General features: G+C 44.0%; 1 protein-coding gene across 4 annotated transcripts in view; it reads left to right on the forward strand.

Annotated features, from left to right (window-relative positions):
• rap1gap2a (RAP1 GTPase activating protein 2a) overlaps positions 1–18,667 on the forward strand; it is a 140,943-nt gene that overhangs the window by 80,930 nt on the left and 41,346 nt on the right. For all 4 annotated transcript variants that reach the window (XM_029680620.2, XM_065000229.1, XM_029680618.2 and 1 more), the window contains one exon: positions 14,137–14,221. In XM_029680620.2, coding sequence (XP_029536480.1) covers positions 14,137–14,221 — 85 coding nt within the window. The remainder of the gene's footprint in view (positions 1–14,136; positions 14,222–18,667) is intronic.

The raw sequence follows: 18,667 nt of genomic DNA on the forward strand, positions 1-18,667 counted from the left end.
GTTCTGACAATTATTTTGTGTGTGTGCGTACTTGCTTGCGTGCGTACGTACATTTGTGTGTGTGTGTGTGTGTGTGTGTGTGTGTGTGTGTGTGTGTGTGTGTGTGTGTGTGTGTGTGTGTATGTGTGTGTGTGCGCTCATGCCAAAAATGTGTATTTGTGTCTGACAGCAAGGGAGTGCGTTTTCATGTGTGTTCTGTCCTAATTTCCCTGTCACACATCCCTAACTCTAATGCACACAACACATCAATTCTCAAAGCCAATTCAATACTCAAAGCCAACTCTTAAAGTTCCAAAGCAGTCGTTTATTTTATCTCAATATCAAATAATTTCTGGGTAACAATAAAGTACCTTACTGTGATTGTTTTCAATTAAAACATTTTTTAATTTATTTTTATCAAAGAGACATTTCTCAAACCAGAATTTTGCTACTACTGCCTGTCTGGGAGTAGTCTGAGTGGGGAGGGGAAAACTGAAAACTAGCTGGTATTGGTAGAGAGGTTTGGAACTCTCTTTCTTATTGGTCTATTAACTAATTTACCACCTGGTGATGTCAATAGGCAGGAGGCAGGCCAAAACACCATCCCACCGAAACAGGGAGACATTTCAGGTGGTCTTTTCAAACAGCTCTTACATTAAAAAGTCATTTCCATAATTTTCACAATTTCACAGTATTATTCCAACTAGGGCTGTGGCAGTCATGAAAGTCCATCAGCTGGTGATCGTCAAGCAAATAACTGCCGACCTCACGATAATTGTCCGTTATTTAACATAAACCCATTTAGCATCTCCTGGCTTCCATGCATAGCCTACAAGCTACTAATGCAGACCTTTGGAACATCTACATTTTAAATAGTATAAATCCATGTAATATAGCCTACACCATCACAATACATCCATGATTTATTTTCGACAGGTCTAAAGAAACATGATATGAAGAAAATGTTGTCTATTTCAGAAGGACAGAATAGCATACTCTGAGTTGTCCTTGTGTTAGGGTCCTGATTTGGCTAGGCCAAATGGCTGTGGGCAACGCTAGTTCATTTAGCAGACAAGATTTACATTACATTTAAGTCATTTAGCAGACGCTCTTATCCAGAGCGACTTACAAATTGGTGCGTTCACCTTAAGACATCCAGTGGAACAGCCACTTTACAATAGTGCATCTAAATCTTTTAAGGGGGGGGGTGAGAAGGATTACTTTATCCTATCCTAGGTATTCCTGAAAGAGGTGGGGTTTCAGGTGTCTCCGGAAGGTGGTGATTGACTCCGCTGTCCTGGCGTCGTGAGGGAGTTTGTTCCACCATTGGGGGGCCAGAGCAGCGAACAGTTTTGACTGGGCTGCGCGGGAACTGTACTTCCTCAGTGGTAGGGAGGCGAGCAGGCCAGAGGTGGATGAACGCAGTGCCCTTGTTTGGGTGTAGGGCCTGATCAGAGCCTGGAGGTACTGAGGTGCCGTTCCCACAGCTCCGTAGGCAAGCACCATGGTCTTGTAGCGGATGCGAGCTTCAACTGGAAGCCAGTGGAGAGAGCGGAGGAGCGGGGTGACGTGAGAGAACTTGGGAAGGTTGAACACCAGACGGGCTGCGGCGTTCTGGATGAGTTGTAGGGGTTTAATGGCACAGGCAGGGAGCCCAGCCAACAGCGAGTTGCAGTAATCCAGACGGGAGATGACAAGTGCCTGGATTAGGACCTGCGCCGCTTCCTGTGTGAGGCAGGGTCGTACTCTGCGGATGTTGTAGAGCATGAACCTACAAGAACGGGCCACCGCCTTGATGTTAGTTGAGAACGACAGGGTGTTGTCCAGGATCACGCCAAGGTTCTTAGCGCTCTGGGAGGAGGACACAATGGAGTTGTCAACCGTGATGGCGAGATCATGGAACGGGCAGTCCTTCCCCGGGAGGAAGAGCAGCTCCGTCTTGCCGAGGTTCAGCTTGAGGTGGTAATCCGTCATCCACACTGATATGTCTGCCAGACATGCAGAGATGCGATTCGCCACCTGGTCATCAGAAGGGGGAAAGGAGAAGATTAATTGTGTGTCGTCTGCATAGCAATGATAGGAGAGACCATGTGAGGTTATGACAGAGCCAAGTGACTTGGTGTATAGCGAGAATAGGAGAGGGCCTAGAACAGAGCCCTGGGGGACGCCAGTGGTGAGAGCGCGTGGTGAGGAGACAGATTCTCGCCACGCCACCTGGTAGGAGCGACCTGTCAGGTAGGACGCAATCCAAGCGTGGGCCGCGCCGGAGATGCCCAACTCGGAGAGGGTGGAGAGGAGGATCTGATGAGCTTAGAATTTTGCGGCGTTATTTTACAGTATGAAGAATACAATTAAACATAGCTGAATAAAATAGAAAGGATATCTTCTCCAAACGATTTGAGGGAGGGAACACATGCAGCTATTCTGTGTTGAGCGGTACCAAAGAAACAGATACTCCTATATACTTCATGTAGAGTTATTGATGTAACTTTAGTTGTGATACAAACATTAGGGTACATGTTTAGATGTTTAATACATTTGTAAGGCTGCATGATGCGACTCTAATGAAGATTAGAAAAAAGTTGCATAAAAGTTCTTGATCTCTGCTTAGTTTTTGTTATGCCGGTTGTACACACTTCATCAAGCACGTGACAATGCCTCGAATTTCCCGGCGGCATCCCCTTCGTGTGGCTGTAATGCCCCCTATAAAATACATGCCTTTGGCGGCCAGTGGCGGTTGTGCCCTTGGGCTGAATATAATAATTATAATTCCCTGCTCCCAGCACTCACATGGCTCTCCGTCACGTGATCGGGTCTTTTTCACAGGATACAAGTGAGGACAGACACATCAGGGACGCAACTGCGAGCGGCCTTATCCAATTCCGAGGCGCATATTGAAGATATTGGAAGAACTGTCCACATTTACTTTTCGTCAGCCAACAAGATGAGTAGCAAAACGAACAGCAAAAGCACTAGGCTATGCCGGTCTACTATCCCCCCACAGTACTGAAGCTGAACTATTCTATTCTGTGCGAGAAATAAATATTCCAAACATTTTCTGGGACAGTTGTGGGATGCGATAGATCCCAAACCACTAGCATCAAAAAAATATTTATAAGCAATAAGGCTGACACAACAGATCAGACCGTTTAGCTTAAAGTGTCGATAAACTATTAGGCTATTTCTACACATTATAAGCGCAGCAATGCGCACAAGGCAGTAGGCTAAAAGCGCAAATGATCCGTTAGCGGGAGAACACCATTCTGAAAAGTGACCAGGAATGTGATTATGCATGCAATGCTTTTATTATAAAAGTGCATTTTGTTATGGTGAAAATTGAAAATGATCTTCCCCAAACTTGAAACTCATGTGCTGCTTATGTATGCCAGTTAGGGTCTACACCGGTTGTAAAGCAGGCTACATGAGGTGTGCAACTATGATTTGAAAAAGTCGCAAAAAGGCGTACTCTATTTCTTGCCTTACTGCACACAAGATGGGCATCATTCATCATTCAGTGATAGGCTAATATTGTCACCCATCAGACTATTCTTGATTTACTATACTCCTGTTGAAAAGAGAAGCAATGTGCTTAATGTTATGAAAGTTGAGAAATAAATATAGTAGGCCTAGCCTATAGAAAGCTGATGGGAGCCTCCTCTTTTTAATAGAGGCCATCACTCTTCTCCCGCAATTGCATAGCCTTTAGAAATGTTGCGCAACATGAGCTCATGGGCTCTCATGTGTTTGTGTTTGATTCATTTTTTGATTACATTTGCATTGATGTCAGAGTGATTCGAGGGACAATAGAGTACTGAGTACCAGGTAATTAAAACGTTTGGTCGGCTACTAATGACCGCCAGGACCATCAGAGCTGGAAGAAGCCTAATCACCGTGACTAAACGGTCACATGGAATTTGACTGCCGTTATGACTCGTGACCGCCGTTGTGGCCCTAATTCCAACCTCATAGTGTGGAAATATATATATAAAACACAAGAAAATCTATTTTTTTTACCGCACTGTGCCTTTAAAAACGGTCTCATTTTCGATACAAGGCACATGGTTTCCTCTTAGACAGGACTGCCCAACCCTGTTTCTGGAGCGCTACCGTCCTGTAGATTTTTGCTCCAACCCTAATCTAGCACACCTGATTCTAATAATTAGCTGGTTGATAAGATGAATCAGGTTAGTAACACCTGGGGTTGGAGCGAAAACCTACAGGAGGGTAGAGCTCCAGGAAAAGGATTCGACCACCCTGTTCCAGCACCAATGGTTGTATTCACTGGCCTGGAGGAGTGCGTGTACTGGTCCGGAGTTAGTGAAAGATGATTATGATATGAATCATCTGTATCGGCTCTGGCATTAATGCAGTTATCCCGTGATTGTGTGGTTCAATGTCCGATGTCTATTCTCCTCCCAGCAGTTTCCTGTGCTGAACATAATCAGTCTGGTAATACAACCGGATCGAAGGCTTCATATACACAGTGTATCTCTGCTTACGTTGTGATCTGGAGATGAGGCAAGGGGATATTATGTTATCGTCAGGCGGTTTTGATTTCATTTGTGTGTGCATGCTATATAGAAATGCTGACTGTTAAGACTACCCATTACAGAATGCCATCGGCGATGGCAGCTGTCTGCTTCTTCCCTTTGAGATCTGGGACCACATTCATTAAGCATCTCAGAGAAGGATTGCTGATCTCGGATCAGTTTTGCCTTTTTTCATCTTAGTGAATAATATTACACGGACGCAGGGGCACCTGATCTGAGATCAGCGATCCTTATCTGAGACGCTTTATGAATACAAGCCCCTGGAGTCCACAGCAATGCTCTTCTTATTGAGTTTGGGATTCCGTACTGAGAGAAGGTGCCTTTCTAGGAGGTCTTTATCTCAGCAAGGTTTGGTCAATCAAAGTGTTTACACAGTGTTCTGTGATTGATTTTTTTCCCTTTTTCGATTTTGTTGCCGCGGCAGTAATTATTTTCCCAACTTTATTCAGGTTTCATTTGGGAGAACAAATCAATCTCTCGCAGTATACCCTCCACTCTCTAGGACGGTGGAGCAAGGTGTGTGTGTACATGTGTTCCTCAGCCGTTCGGTTGACTGGCTGGGCTCCACTCTCCACTCTTTGACCCCTTTATCTATAAATAGCCTTTATATCCATCTGACCCACTGGGCAAAAACTGGTTCAATCAACGTTGTTTCCATTTCATTTCAACCCCAAAATTAGATGTGATGATGTTGAATCAATGTGGAAAACTGATTGGATTTGCAAAAAGTCATCAATGTAAGGGAGTTTAGTAATTTTTCCACCAAACTTTTAACCTAAATCCAATGACGGTGACATTTTTGGTTGATTTCACGTTGAATTCACGTTACATGGCAACTCAACCAAATGTAAATCAAAACTAGACGTTGAACTGACTGTGACCAGTTGGGAGTGAGTCCCAGCAGAAAACAGGAAGTAGCCCTCTTGACCTCTTCACTTACCTGGGTGCCTATGGGATTCCTTATGGCTTATGAGCAACTGGACCCCAGTAGCCTATGTGGAGATGAGAGGTCCTTGTCTGGCTACTGGTCCCCCCAGGCTACTACTGTATATGCTAACATTATAGGGTTCCTTGCAGGCTACTAGCCCCGCATTGCCCAATGAATAGGTAAGAGGCCTTCAATGTGCCACTGGGCTTATTGGCTCCCCTTAACCCTTTGTGGAGGCCACTAATCCTTGTTAAACTACTGTTCCCATATACCTGAAAAATGAAAGGGTCCTGATTGACTACTGCCACCATAGTGTGCTAGAGGTATATGATTAGCTACTGACTCCCCTGTGGCCAGTGCTGAGGTAAGGGTTCCTTCAAAGGGCCACTTCACTTGTGTTAGCTACATACTGGGAGTCATGAGCCATCATCCCAGCCTGCAGAATGTAGCCCTTTCAACACCTCACACACTGACGTTCATTACATTAAACCATTGGTCTGTGTCTGACTGTCCGTGGCGCTGGACGGCCTATATGATCTGCTAGGATAGATGGGAGGAACAAGCACATCCATCCTCACTGCTATTTTTACACCGGGCAGATCTCCTATTGATACAGGGCTATGTCAGTGCATAATTTATACATACTGTAGAGTACTCTGCCATGGTCCTGATTGATGCAGCTATGTATACCAGCTATGTCTGCATGGTGAATGATAATGATGATGATCGTTAACTTGATGGCTCAGTCTAAAGGCTGATGCTGCTTATGTCCAGCATACAGACAGTTGAAAGGTTGGGCAGTGCGCTAGACTCTCCTCTGTCCTCCGCAGACGTTAGTGAACTAATCATCAAGCCTTTGACTAATTGAATTATTAGGTGTGGCAGTTTAGGGTTTAAACAAAAATGTGAAATGTCCGGGAGGCGAGGAGAGGGAAACCCTGCGCTAATGGACGGGTTGCACCTGATTCCTCTCAGCCCTGATGTCCTGCTGGCAGATTCATGTATTTCCTCATTTTTGTTTTTGCTGTCTAATAGGCCACATGTTAAGTTCATTAGAGGAATGATTGGGCTTCTGTAATTGTAATTCTGGGGTATCATCAACTTCATTATTGAGTTTCGTAAACAAATATCTGTATCTGGCTGGAAATAGAACATTACAATTAGGGGCCATTGTCCTCCCTCCCTCCCTCCCTCCCTCCCTCCCTCCCTCCCTCCCTCCCTCTCCATCTCCTGTCTCTTTCCCCTGTGCGCCCTCTCTCTTTCTCTCTCTCACTCTCTCCCTATCCCCCTCTCAATTTCAATTCAGCTTAAGGAAACATGTTTACATTGTCAAAGCAAGAAATGGATAATAAACAAAAGTGAAATAAACAATAAAAAAATGAACTCTCTCCCTCTCTCACTCTCTCCTCCTCCCTCACTCCCTCCCCTTCCCTTCCCCCTCCCCCTCCCCTGTTTATGTGTTGATTTTAGCTGAGGCAGGTACAGTACACTGTGTGCAGTGCCTGTCATCTCTCCAGGGTGTAATCAGTATGTGAAACAAGGAGGCATGTTGGTGGAACGTTAGGTAAACAGATGTAATTAGAATTGAATCAGGTCCAATTAAAACAATAAAGAAGGAGTTGGGTGATGATTGTGAAAGAGTTAGGCAAGATAATGAAGGGTGTTTATTGGGCGATACAAAATAGGAGACATATCCTAGGTAGAGGTCGACCGATTATGATTTTTCAGCGCCGATACCGATTATTGGGGGGGCCAAAAAAGCCGATACCGATTGATAGGCCGATTGTTTTATTTATTTATTTGTAATAATGACAATTACAACAATACTGAATGAACACTTATTTTAACTTAATATAATACATCAATAAAATCAATTTAGCCTCAAGTAAATAATGAAACATGTTCAATTTGGTTTACATAATGCAAAAACAAAGTGTTGGAGAAGAAAGTAAAAGTGCAATATGTGCTATGTAAGAAAGCTAACGTTTCAGTTCCTTGCTCAGAACATGAGAACATATGAAAGCTGGTGGTCCCTTTTAACATGAGTCTTCAATATTCCCATGTAAGAAGTTTTAGGTTGAAGTTATTATAGGAATTATAGGACTATTTCCCTCTATACCATTTCTATTTCATTAACCTTTGACTATTAGATGTTCTTATAGGCACTTTAGTATTGCCAGTGTAACAGTATAGCTTCCGTCCCTCTCCTCGCTCCTCCCTGGGCTCGAACCAGCAACACAACGACAACAGCCACCATCGAAGCAGCGTTACCCATGCAGAGCAAGGGGAACAACTACTAGAAGGCTGAGAGCGAGTGACGTTTGAAACGCTATTAGCGCGCGCTAACTAGCTAGCCATTTCACTTCGGTTACACCAGCCTCATCTCGGGAGTTGATAGGCTTGAAGTCATAAACAGCGCAATGCTTGATGCACAACGAAGAGCTGCTGGCAAAACGCACGAAAGTGCTGTTTGAATGAATGTTTACACGCCTGCTTCTGCCTACCACCGCTCAGTCAGATACTTAGATACTTGTATGCTAAGTCAGATTATATGCAACGCAGGACACGCTAGATAATATCTAGTAATATCATCAACCATGTGTAGTTAACTAGTGATTATGATTGATTGTTTTTTATAAGATAAGTTTAATGCTAGCTAGCAACTTACCTTGGCTTACTGCATTCTCGTGACAGGCAGTCTCCTTGTGGAGTGCTACGAGAGAGACGCAGGTCGTTATTGCGTTGGACTAGTTAACTGTAAGGCTGCAAGATTGGATCCCCCGAGCTGACAAGGTGAAAATCTGTCGTTCTGCCCCTGAACGAGGCAGTTAACCCACCGTTCCCAGGCCGTCATTGAAAATAAGAATGTGAAAATAAGAATGTGTTCTGAACTGACTTGCCTGCGATGCAGTGCCTGAGACCGCTGCACCACTCGGGAGGCCTGAGTCCACACACTTTCATTTATTAATTGTCTGGTTTGTGTGTGTCTGCGTTCGTTCGTGTGTGTGTGTGTGTGGTTGTCAAAGTGTTAGTGCTCAAAAGAATCTCTAGCTTTAACCTTCCCATTCACTATCAGGTCTATTCTCTCTCTCTCTCTCTCTCTCTCTCTCCCTCCCTCTCTCCCTCCCTTCTGTTTTCCTTTGTCATGCTGCGTCTCCCTCCTTTGCTCCACCCCTCCCGGAGAGAGAGACATTCACGGTGACGCAGGACCTGTTTCATTAGTACCACCGAGACAGGCAGCAAGGAAAGACTACGCCACCACTGTCTCTCACACACTGTCTCAAACACACACTGTCTCTGTGTGTGTGTGTGTGTGTGTGTGTGTGTGTGTGTGTGTGTGTGTGTGTGTGTGTGTGTGTGTGTGTGTGTGTGTGTTGTTTGTTTGTTTGTTTGTTTGTTTGTTTGTTTGTTTGTTTGTTTGTTTGTTTGTTTGTTTGTTTGTTTGTTTGTTTGTTTGTTTGTATGTTGAGACTTGGCCGTTATTAAAGCTAAGCCCAGACAACAGTGACCAGCCCCAGGGGCAAGGGTCTGAACAAAGTTTTCCACTCAGGTCAGCTCTGAGCTACAAAAGTTTGGAGTCTGGAAATTGACATTTTCTAATAACATGTTTCTCTGGAGCTGTAGCAGTTGCTATGTACACTCTGTGTATCTCTGTCAACTGCGTAAACGGGGGAAGGAAGCCAACTTCTCCTGCTTGTACTTGTACTCTGTTTAGTTTGTGTCCACCATTGGCTCAGTGTTAACTGCTAGCAACATCTTGAGACAGTGCTACATTGTGTTGGTACTTAGGGCTGACCCTATGGAAAGCATTGGAGAAGCCTGGGGTGGCTGGGCCACTGGAAGGCAAAGTCTGGGGCATGACCACTTGTTTCCAGCACTCCGTTCACCGGGCCCGGTGCTCATACTAACAGCTCAAAGAACAAAGGAGAGAGAGGAGGAGAGGGAGTGAGAGAAAGAGGAAGAGACGTAAGAGAGTAAGAGAAAGAGGGGGTTTCAGAGGAAGAAAGAAAAAGAGAGAGGGAGTGAGATAAAGAGGGAAGAAGCCAGAGCTGGCTATTCTTTGCAGCATGTTTCTCTTTCAGAATGGAAAGATCAGCAGTCGAATGTAGTCAAGAGCTTTCTTGTTTCCTTTGAACACTGTGGCGTGAGCATGTTACTTTCACACATTGAAGCTATTACATTGTCCAATGGCGAGACGGCTGAATTAGTTCCCAAATACCAGAGAAATAAGTTGCATGCTGGTCTCCTTGTTCCACTTACTGTGAAGCAGATGGAGATACAGCACTGCATGTTATGTATCTCTCTGATATTGATATCCACTATTGATCTCAGGTAGAATTTCCTCCTGCAATAATTTAGCCTTTTGATGATGTTGTCAATGTTGCTTTTGAGGTTTTTCTTCCCATCAAGTTTCTTCTGGTGTTGATATTGAGTACTGATATTCCGGAAGAATGTCCTACAAACCTTTTGCATGTGTTGTTATCTTAATTCTATAGTATTTTTTACCATTTATTTTAGCTGCTAGCTAAGGAATGACGCCATAGGGGATAGCTGCCGTTTTACTCCTAACCCATTTTGCTATTTTGTGTGTTTTCTCACGTTGTTTGTCACTTATTTTGTACTTAATGTTTCTGCCACCGTCTCTTATGACTGAAAATAACTTCTGGATATCAGAACAGCGATTTCTCACCTCGAACCGGACAAATATTTTTTGTTTAATTAGTCAGACGCGAAGGATTTACTGCTGATACCAGACCAGGCTCAAATCCCTGTCATTCACATGGAGAGAAGCCAATACAGGGGACCCAGATCCGGGTGCCTTGTGAGAATTTGTCGGCGCTACCATCCGTCCTATTGGCAAACGTGCAATCATTGGAGAATAAACTGGATGAGCTCCGTTTGAGACTATCCTACCAACAGGACATTAACAACTGTATTATCTTATGTTTCACTGAGTTGTGACTGAACAATGACATGGATAATATACAGTTTGCTGGGTTTTCTGTGCATCGGCAAGGCAGAACAGCTACCTCCGAGAAGACAAGGGGTGGTGGTCTATGTCTATTGTCAATAACAGCTGGTGCGCAGAATCTAATATTAAAGAAGTCTTGAGGTTTTGGTCGCCTGAGGTAGACTATCTCATGATAAGCTGTAGACCACACTATTTACCAAGAGTTTTCATCTATATTTTTCGTAGCTGCCTATTTACCATCACAAACCAATGTTGGCGCATTCAATGATCTGTATAATGCCATAATGCTCATCCAGAAAATGTTCCTAGTGGCCGGGGACTTTAATGCAGGAAAACTTAAATCAGTTTTACCTAATTTCTACCAGCATGTCATGTGCAACCAGAGGAAAAAAACTCTAGACCACCTTTACTCCACATACAGAGATGCCTACAAAGCTCTCCCTCACCCTCCATTTGGCAAATCTGACCATAATTGTATCCTCCTAATTCATGCTTATAAGCAAAAACTAAAGCAGGAAGCACCAGTGACTCTCTCAATATGGAAGTGGTCAGATGTCGCAGATGTCAGCACAGACTGGAATGTGTTCCAGGATTAATCCGAGGGCATTGAGGAGTGTGCCACATGAGTCACTGGCTTCATCAATAAGTACATCGATGACATCATCCCCATTGTAACCATACGTGCATACCCCAACCAGAAGCCATGGATTACAGGCAACATTCGCACTGAGCTAAAGGGTAGAACTGCCGCTTTCAAGGAGTGGGACTCTAACCCGGACGCTTATAAGAAATCCCGCTATGCCCTCCGATGAACCATCAAAAAGGCAAAGCGTTAATACAAGATTGAATAATTCTACTCCGGCTCAGACGCTCGTCAGATGTGGCAGGGCTTGCAAACTATTACGAACTACAAAGGGAAGCCTAGATGCGAGTTGCCCAGTGACACGAACCTACCAGACGAGCTAAATTACTTCTATGTGCACCTTCAGGGGAAGAAACGCTGAAGCATGCATGAGAGCACCAGCTGTTCCGGACGACTGTGTGATCGCGCTCTCCGTAAACGATGTGACTAAGACCTTTATACAGGTCAACATTCACAAAGCTGCAGGGCCATATGGATTACAAGGACGTGTACTCTGAGCATGCGCTGACCAACTGGCAAGTGTTTTCACTGACATTTTCAACCTGTCCCTGACCGAGTCTGTAATACCTACATGTTTCAAGCAGACCCCCATAGTCCCTGTGCCCAAGAACACCAAGACAACCTGCCTAAATGACTACCGACAAGTAGCACTCACGTCTGTAGCCATGAAGTGCTTTGAACGGCTGGTCATGGCTCACATCAACACCATCATCCAAGAACCCTAGACCCACTCCAATTCAAAACACCGCCCCAACAGATCCACAGATGATGGAATCTCTATTGCTATACACATTGCCCTTTCCCACCTGGACAAAAGGAACACCTACACGAGAATGCTGTTCATTGACTACAGCTCAGAGTTCAACACCATAGTGCCCTCAAAGCTCATCACTAAGCTAAAGATCCGGGGACCAAACACCTCCCTCTGCAACTGGATCTTGGACTTCCTGACGGCCCACCCTCAGGTGGTAAGGGTAGGCAACAACACATCTGCCACGCTGATCCTCAACAGGGCCTCTCAGGGGTGTGTTCTTAGTCCCCTATGGTACTACCTGTTCACCCATGACTGTGTGGCCAAGCACAACTTCAACACCATCATTAAGTTTGCAGACGACACAACAGTGGAAGGCCTGATCACCGATCATGATGAGACAGCCTAGAGGGAAGAGGTCAGAGACCTGGCAGTGTGGTGCCAGGACAACAACCTCTCCCTCAACGTGATCAAGACTAAGGAGATGATCGTGGACTACAGGAAAAGAAGGGCCGAGCACGCCCCCATTCTCATTGACTGGTCTGTAGTAGAGCAGGTTGAGAGCTTCAAGTTCCTTGGTGTCCACATCACCAACAAACTATCATGGTTGAAACACACCAAGACACCAAAAATATTTATCATGGGTCCTCAGATCCTCAAAAAGTTATACAGCTGCATCATCGAGAGCACCCCCTCCTGGTATGGCAACTGCTCGGCATTCGACCGCAAGGCTCTACAGAGGGTAGTGCGTACGGCCCAGTGCATTACTGGGGCCAAGCTTCCTGCCATCCAGTACCTCTATACCAGGCGATATCAGAGGAAGGCCCAAGAAAATGCCAAAGACACCAGCCACCCTAGTCATAGACTTGCTACCGCACGGTAAGCGGTACTGGAGCGCCAAGTCTCGGTCCAAAAGGCTCCTTAACAGATTCTACCCCCGAGCCATAAGACTAGAGAGCAGCTAATCAAATGGCTACCCGGACTATTTGCATTGACCAAAATTCCCGCTTTTTATTAATGCTCCTGCTACTCTCTGTTTATTATCTATGCATAGTCACTTTACCCCTACCTACATGTACATATTACCCCAATCACCTCGACAAACCTGTACCCCTGCACATTGACTCGGTACCGGTACCCCCTGTATTTATAGCCCTGTTATTGATATTTTTATTGTGTTACTTTTTCTCCGTTAGTTTATTTAGCAAATATTTTCTTAACTCAAATGTTTCTATTTAAAAAAAATATCACCTTTATTTAACCAGGTAAGCTGCGACCTGGACAAGATAAAGCAAAGCAGTGCCACACAAACAACAACACAGAGTTGCACATGGAATAAACAAGTGTACAGTCGATATAACACATTAGAAAAAAAAGAAATTCTATATACAGTGTGTGCAAATGGCGTGAGGAGGAGGCAAGGCAATAAATAGGCCATAGTAGTGAAGTAATTAGAATTTGGAGTGGTAGATGAGCAGATGGAGATGTGCAAGTAGAAATACTGGTGTGCAAAAGAGCAGAGAAGTAAATAAAAACAATATGGGGATGAGGTAGATTGGGTGGGCTATTAACAGATGGGCTATGTACAGCTGCAGCGATCGGTTAGCTGCTCAGATAGCTGATGTTTAAAGTTAGTGAGGGAAATATAAGTATAAACAGTTGGAGTATAACCAACTGCAATAAACTAAATGAGTGTGGTCTCTCCAGTCCACATTAAGGCTTGGACCACACTGACTTGACACACGAGAGGGGAATGAAATCCAGTGTTCGATAACTGTCTTCATAACTCTGTCAAGAGAATGTTACTAATTACAAACCTGTGTGTTTAAAGATAAATAAAATCAAACTTTATTTGTCACGAGAGAGAGAGACAGAGAGAGAGAGAGAGAGAGAGAGAGAGAGAGAGAGAGAGAGAGAGAGAGAGAGAGAGAGCGAGCCCCACAACCTCACTGGACACCCACTACTTCAGTTGGCTGGATAAGTTGGAGATCTAGTCTTTAGTCTAAGAGCCAGACAGCCTTTCTCTCCTTCTAGGAGTATGAGTAGGGTTTGGGGGTTTTCCTGACCACATGACTGGAGTAGTAAGTCTGAGCCAAAGTTATATACATGGACTATAAATAGGCCTGGCCCAACCAGCTGCTGCAGTCTAGGGGAATGACATTTCTCCCATCTACCTCCCACCCTAGAATCCCAGTGAAATAGGGTGAGATGTGATGCAGCATCGATCCTGTGTACTTCATTGTGCCTCTGCATCCTCTGTATGTGACATGATGCCTTATTATAATGTTATTTGTTGTGTTTGATGTGTTCCAGGAAGCAGGAACTGCTGACCATCTCCAACGTGCCCTTGGGAGATTGCCCCCCCTCGCCCCCCCGCACCGCCCCGCCCACCATGAAGGTAGGACACGTAGCACCTTGTGCCTGTCTCACTCATCGTACTATTTTCACACTACCAAGCCAAGCTGGCCTGGTTTACCCATCCACCATAGTTGCTTGAACCGTGCTGGATAGGACAGTGTGGAAAGTAAATACCCAAGTGAGCATGGTATTGTTTGGCTTTGTGCAACAGTGTGAAAAACTGAAAATGGTGTCAGTGCACTGAACCTGCCTGTACCTGGCCAATCAGAACACCTCTGAGAGGAACCACGGTAGCATTTACATGTATTCTATTAGTGTTGCAATCAACACAGGAATAAGGCAGCTTAGTCAGTGGCAGACAGAACGTCACACTGACTGGGCCTGGGAGCAGACTCCTCTGTGTCCCAAATGGCATCCTATTCCCTATATAGTCCACTACTTTTGACCAGAGCCTTGCCAAAAGTAGTGCACTATAAAAGGAATAGTGTGTATGACGCATAGCGAGTCAGCTCTGTGTGGCCTGGATGGGCTTCGTTCAACTGTTCATAGAGGGTAACTCTTTAGAGGTCATTCTGAAGTGTAGAGCGAGGCAGAGAGAGCTGCCAGGTTCAATAAGATCCAACACTTGTCTTTCTGTGGACTATTTTAATGTAAGGGTTTATTTCTATACAGTATACATATCTGGTTAGACTGTAAACTCTCCTTCCAGACTCACATTAAGCATCTCCAATCCAAAATTACATCTAGAGTCGGCTTCCTATTTCGCAACAAAGCATCCTTCACTCATGCTGCCTAACATACCCTCGTAAAACTGACTATCCTACCGAACATTGACTTCAGCGATGTCATTTACAAAATAACCTCCAACACTCTCTTCAGCAAATTGGATGCAGTCTGTCACAGTGCCATCCGTTTTGTCACCAAAGCCCCATATACCACCCACCACTGCGACCTGTATGCTCTAGTCGGCTGGCCCTCCCTACCTATTCGCCGCCAGACCCACTGGCTCCAGGTCATTTATAAGTATTTGATAGGTAAAGCCCTGCCTTATCTCAGCTCACAGGTCACAATAGCAGCACCCACCCATAGCACGCGCTCCAGCAGGTATATTTCACTGGTCATCCCTTCTAGTTCTCTGCTGCCAATGACTGGAATGAATTGCAAAAATCACCTAAGCTGGAGTCTTATATCTCCCTCACTAACTGTAAGCATCAGCTGTCAGAGCAGCTTACCAATCATTGCACCTGTACACAGCCCATCTGTATATAGCCCACCCAACTACCTCATCCCCATATTGTTATTCATTTTTTGCTCTTTTGCACCCCAGTATCTCTACTTGCACATTCATCTTTTGCATATCTATCACTCCAGGGTCAATGCTAAATTGTAATTATTTCGCCACTATGTCCTATTTATTGCCTTACCTCCCTAATCTTACTACATTTGCACACACTGTATATAGATTTTTCTGTTGTGCTATTGACTGTATGTTTGTTTATCCCATGTGTAACTCTGTGTTGTTTGTGTCGCACTGCTTGGCCAAGTCACAGTTGTAAATGAGAACTTGTTCTCAACTGGCCTAACTGGTTAAAAAAAGGTTAAATAAATAAATAAAACAAAAAAATATACAGTGCATTCAGAAAGTATTCAGACCCCTTCCCCTTTTCCACATTTTGTTACATAACAACCCTTGTTCTAAAATGGATTAAATAGTTTTTTCCCCCTCATCAATCAACACACAATACCCCATATTGACAAACCAAAAACATGACAGAGGTCAAATGTTTTCTGTAAGTCTTCACAAGGTTTTCACACACTGTTGCTAGCCAGTCTCCAGATCTCAACCCCATAGAAAATCTTTGGAGGGAGTTGAAAGTCCGTGTTGCCCAGCAACAGCCCCAAAACATCACTGCTCTAGAGGAGATCTGCATGGAGGAATGGGCCAAAATACCAGCAACAGTGTGTGAAAACCTTGTGAAGACTTACAGAAAACGTTTGACCTCTGTCATTGCCAACAAAGGGTATATAACAAAGTATTGAGATAAACTTTTGTTATTGACCAAATACTTATTTTCCACCATAAATTGCAAATAAATTCATTAAAAATCCTACAATGTGATTTTCTGGATTTTTTTTCTCCTCATTTTGTCTGTCATAGTTGAAGTGTACCTATGATGAAAATTACAGGCCTCTCTCATCTTTTTAAGTGGGAGAACTTGCACAATTGGTGGCTGACTAAATACTTTTTTGCCCTACTGTATATAGGGAGAGAGAGTATACTGTCTGACAACAAGTATCTGAAGTGAAAAAGCTAAAGAATCTGCACGCTCTCTGATCGTAATAAGTCTTTTGAGATGTATTCTTCCCCAAAATGAGAAATAGACTGCTCTTAAAGGTTGATTTGAATAAACGATAAAAGAGAAATGGATGGTTTTCTGTGAAGGATGCTGTGTAGTATCACCTCGAAACAGACTGGCCCCCCCTTTTCCAGTCTGCAAGGAGGAGGGCGAGAGATAAACAAGGAAGTGGGAGAGAAGAGGAAAGAGAGAGTGAAGAAAATGTAGCATACAGAGACATAGAAAGAGAGAAATAAAGAAAGAGTGAAGCAGGGGAGGGGGAATCCGTATGGCACAGAGATGAGGAGCTCAACAATGATATTTTTTGTTGATGTTGTATTTCTTATATTTTTTATTAAAGTAGGCAAGTCAGTTAAGAACAAATTCGTATTTACAATGACTGCCTACTGCAATATCGTATAGTGTACATACAGTATGAGGCTGTCACTATGCATACTACCTCTTCTATTACTTGTCATTGTTTATTTGTTATTGTACTGCACTATTGAGGGAGCTAGCATACTAGCATTTAGCTGCACATTTTACACCTGCTGTAAACTGTGTACTGTACGTAACAGATAAAATAGGATTTGATTTGGGATGATTCATAATCAATCAATTGGCCAGTCATTTACACACAGGGTGATGGTATTGACTGGGTATTTAAAGAGCAACTAAAAGGAAAGAAACAACTTCCCTGATAGAAAACGGCTTATGTGGAACATTTAATCAGGTCCAAAATTGACTACAAAGTGTAAATGGGATCATTTTGTTCAGAAAATCAGTCTCGTCCGAACCTGAGTTTTGCAAGTGAGTTGTCGTGACTTATTTGAGGGTTGGGTCTTGATTTTGACAATGGTCACTTGTCCATTGACACGAGATACACATCTGTGGTGATTGCGCTCTATTCTATCCCATTGCAGAACACTCATACAGGACAGAGACAGACCTGCCCATCAGAGCAGCGGATCTGACACTGTTCACACAAGACAGCACGTTGTGCAGAAATTGAAAATCTTATATAGTCTGAAAGAATCTATGTTGAGGAAGTAATATGGTCTTTGTTCCTATGGTGTCTCATGGGGGACAAACATCAGTAACTGCCACATCGAACCACACCCCCAAGACTGAAGTGTAGTTTTTCTTCATGAGCAACAGAGAAACACATGCGGAGTCTCTGCGTTCAGACGCTCTTTAACGGTCCAGTACCCGTAGCTTCTGTGGGCCGACCCGACACATTCAAATGTGAGTTATAGATCTGTCATTCTCATTGAAAGCCAATTTGATAAGCAGTGGATCTATTCTATGTGCTCCATTTCTATGCTTGCCAATTCAGTGACCTCATCTGGTTGTAATGACATCACCTGCACCAAATTCAGCCCGCTTGGGTTGTGCTACTCACTGGTTGTAGCTGGTGTGGCATAGCATGTTTGCTGTTGTTCCAGACCTACCTACAATCCTGCCAGGCTGACACCTCTCTGATAGAGTCCTTCTCGCGTGTGTGCTCACACGCGCATGTTGCTATATAATGAATCATTTTGATAAGGAACCACTCCCAAGTCTCAAGCCTTACTCATTCTAAGACAAAACTAAAGTGTGTAAATTGTTTATTGAAAACGTTTCCGTAGTTCCTTGTCGTGAACCAGAGGCAGAGGTTCAAATTAGAAGAGTGAATGAGGATGAAAGTAAATGTGGGTAGACACACAGGCAGGACCTGTTCCACTTAGTCAGTGAACAACAGGACATGACACTCCTGTTTGGGGCTTTGAATGAAATAAGAGAAAGCTGAATGTAGCAGAGAGCACTAATTCTCCAAGGACAAAGTGAAGGACGAGGGAGGTTTTCATTGTTGTTGAAGAAAGGCTTGTTTGAGGCAGATATAAAGGAAATGAAGGAGGTGAAGACCAGGTCATGAAACAAGAGGAAGAGAGAGCGAGGAAACAGTTTTTTGCGTTTTTCTCGTCCGACTGAGGAGCCGTGTTGTGCTGCAGGAGGACTGACAGCGCATTCCAATATCGTGTGACTGCTTCATTTGTAAATACCTGACAACTGGTACATTGGCTTGAGAGAAACATCTGCACAGGCAGAAACAGTGTGAATGAAAGAAGGTTTACAATGAGAAAACAGCTGCAGATAGTAAGACCAAGTTT

Source organism: Oncorhynchus nerka, linkage group LG14 (genome assembly GCF_034236695.1).
Source record: "Oncorhynchus nerka isolate Pitt River linkage group LG14, Oner_Uvic_2.0, whole genome shotgun sequence".
In the NCBI taxonomy this organism is placed as follows: Eukaryota; Metazoa; Chordata; class Actinopteri; order Salmoniformes; family Salmonidae; genus Oncorhynchus; species Oncorhynchus nerka.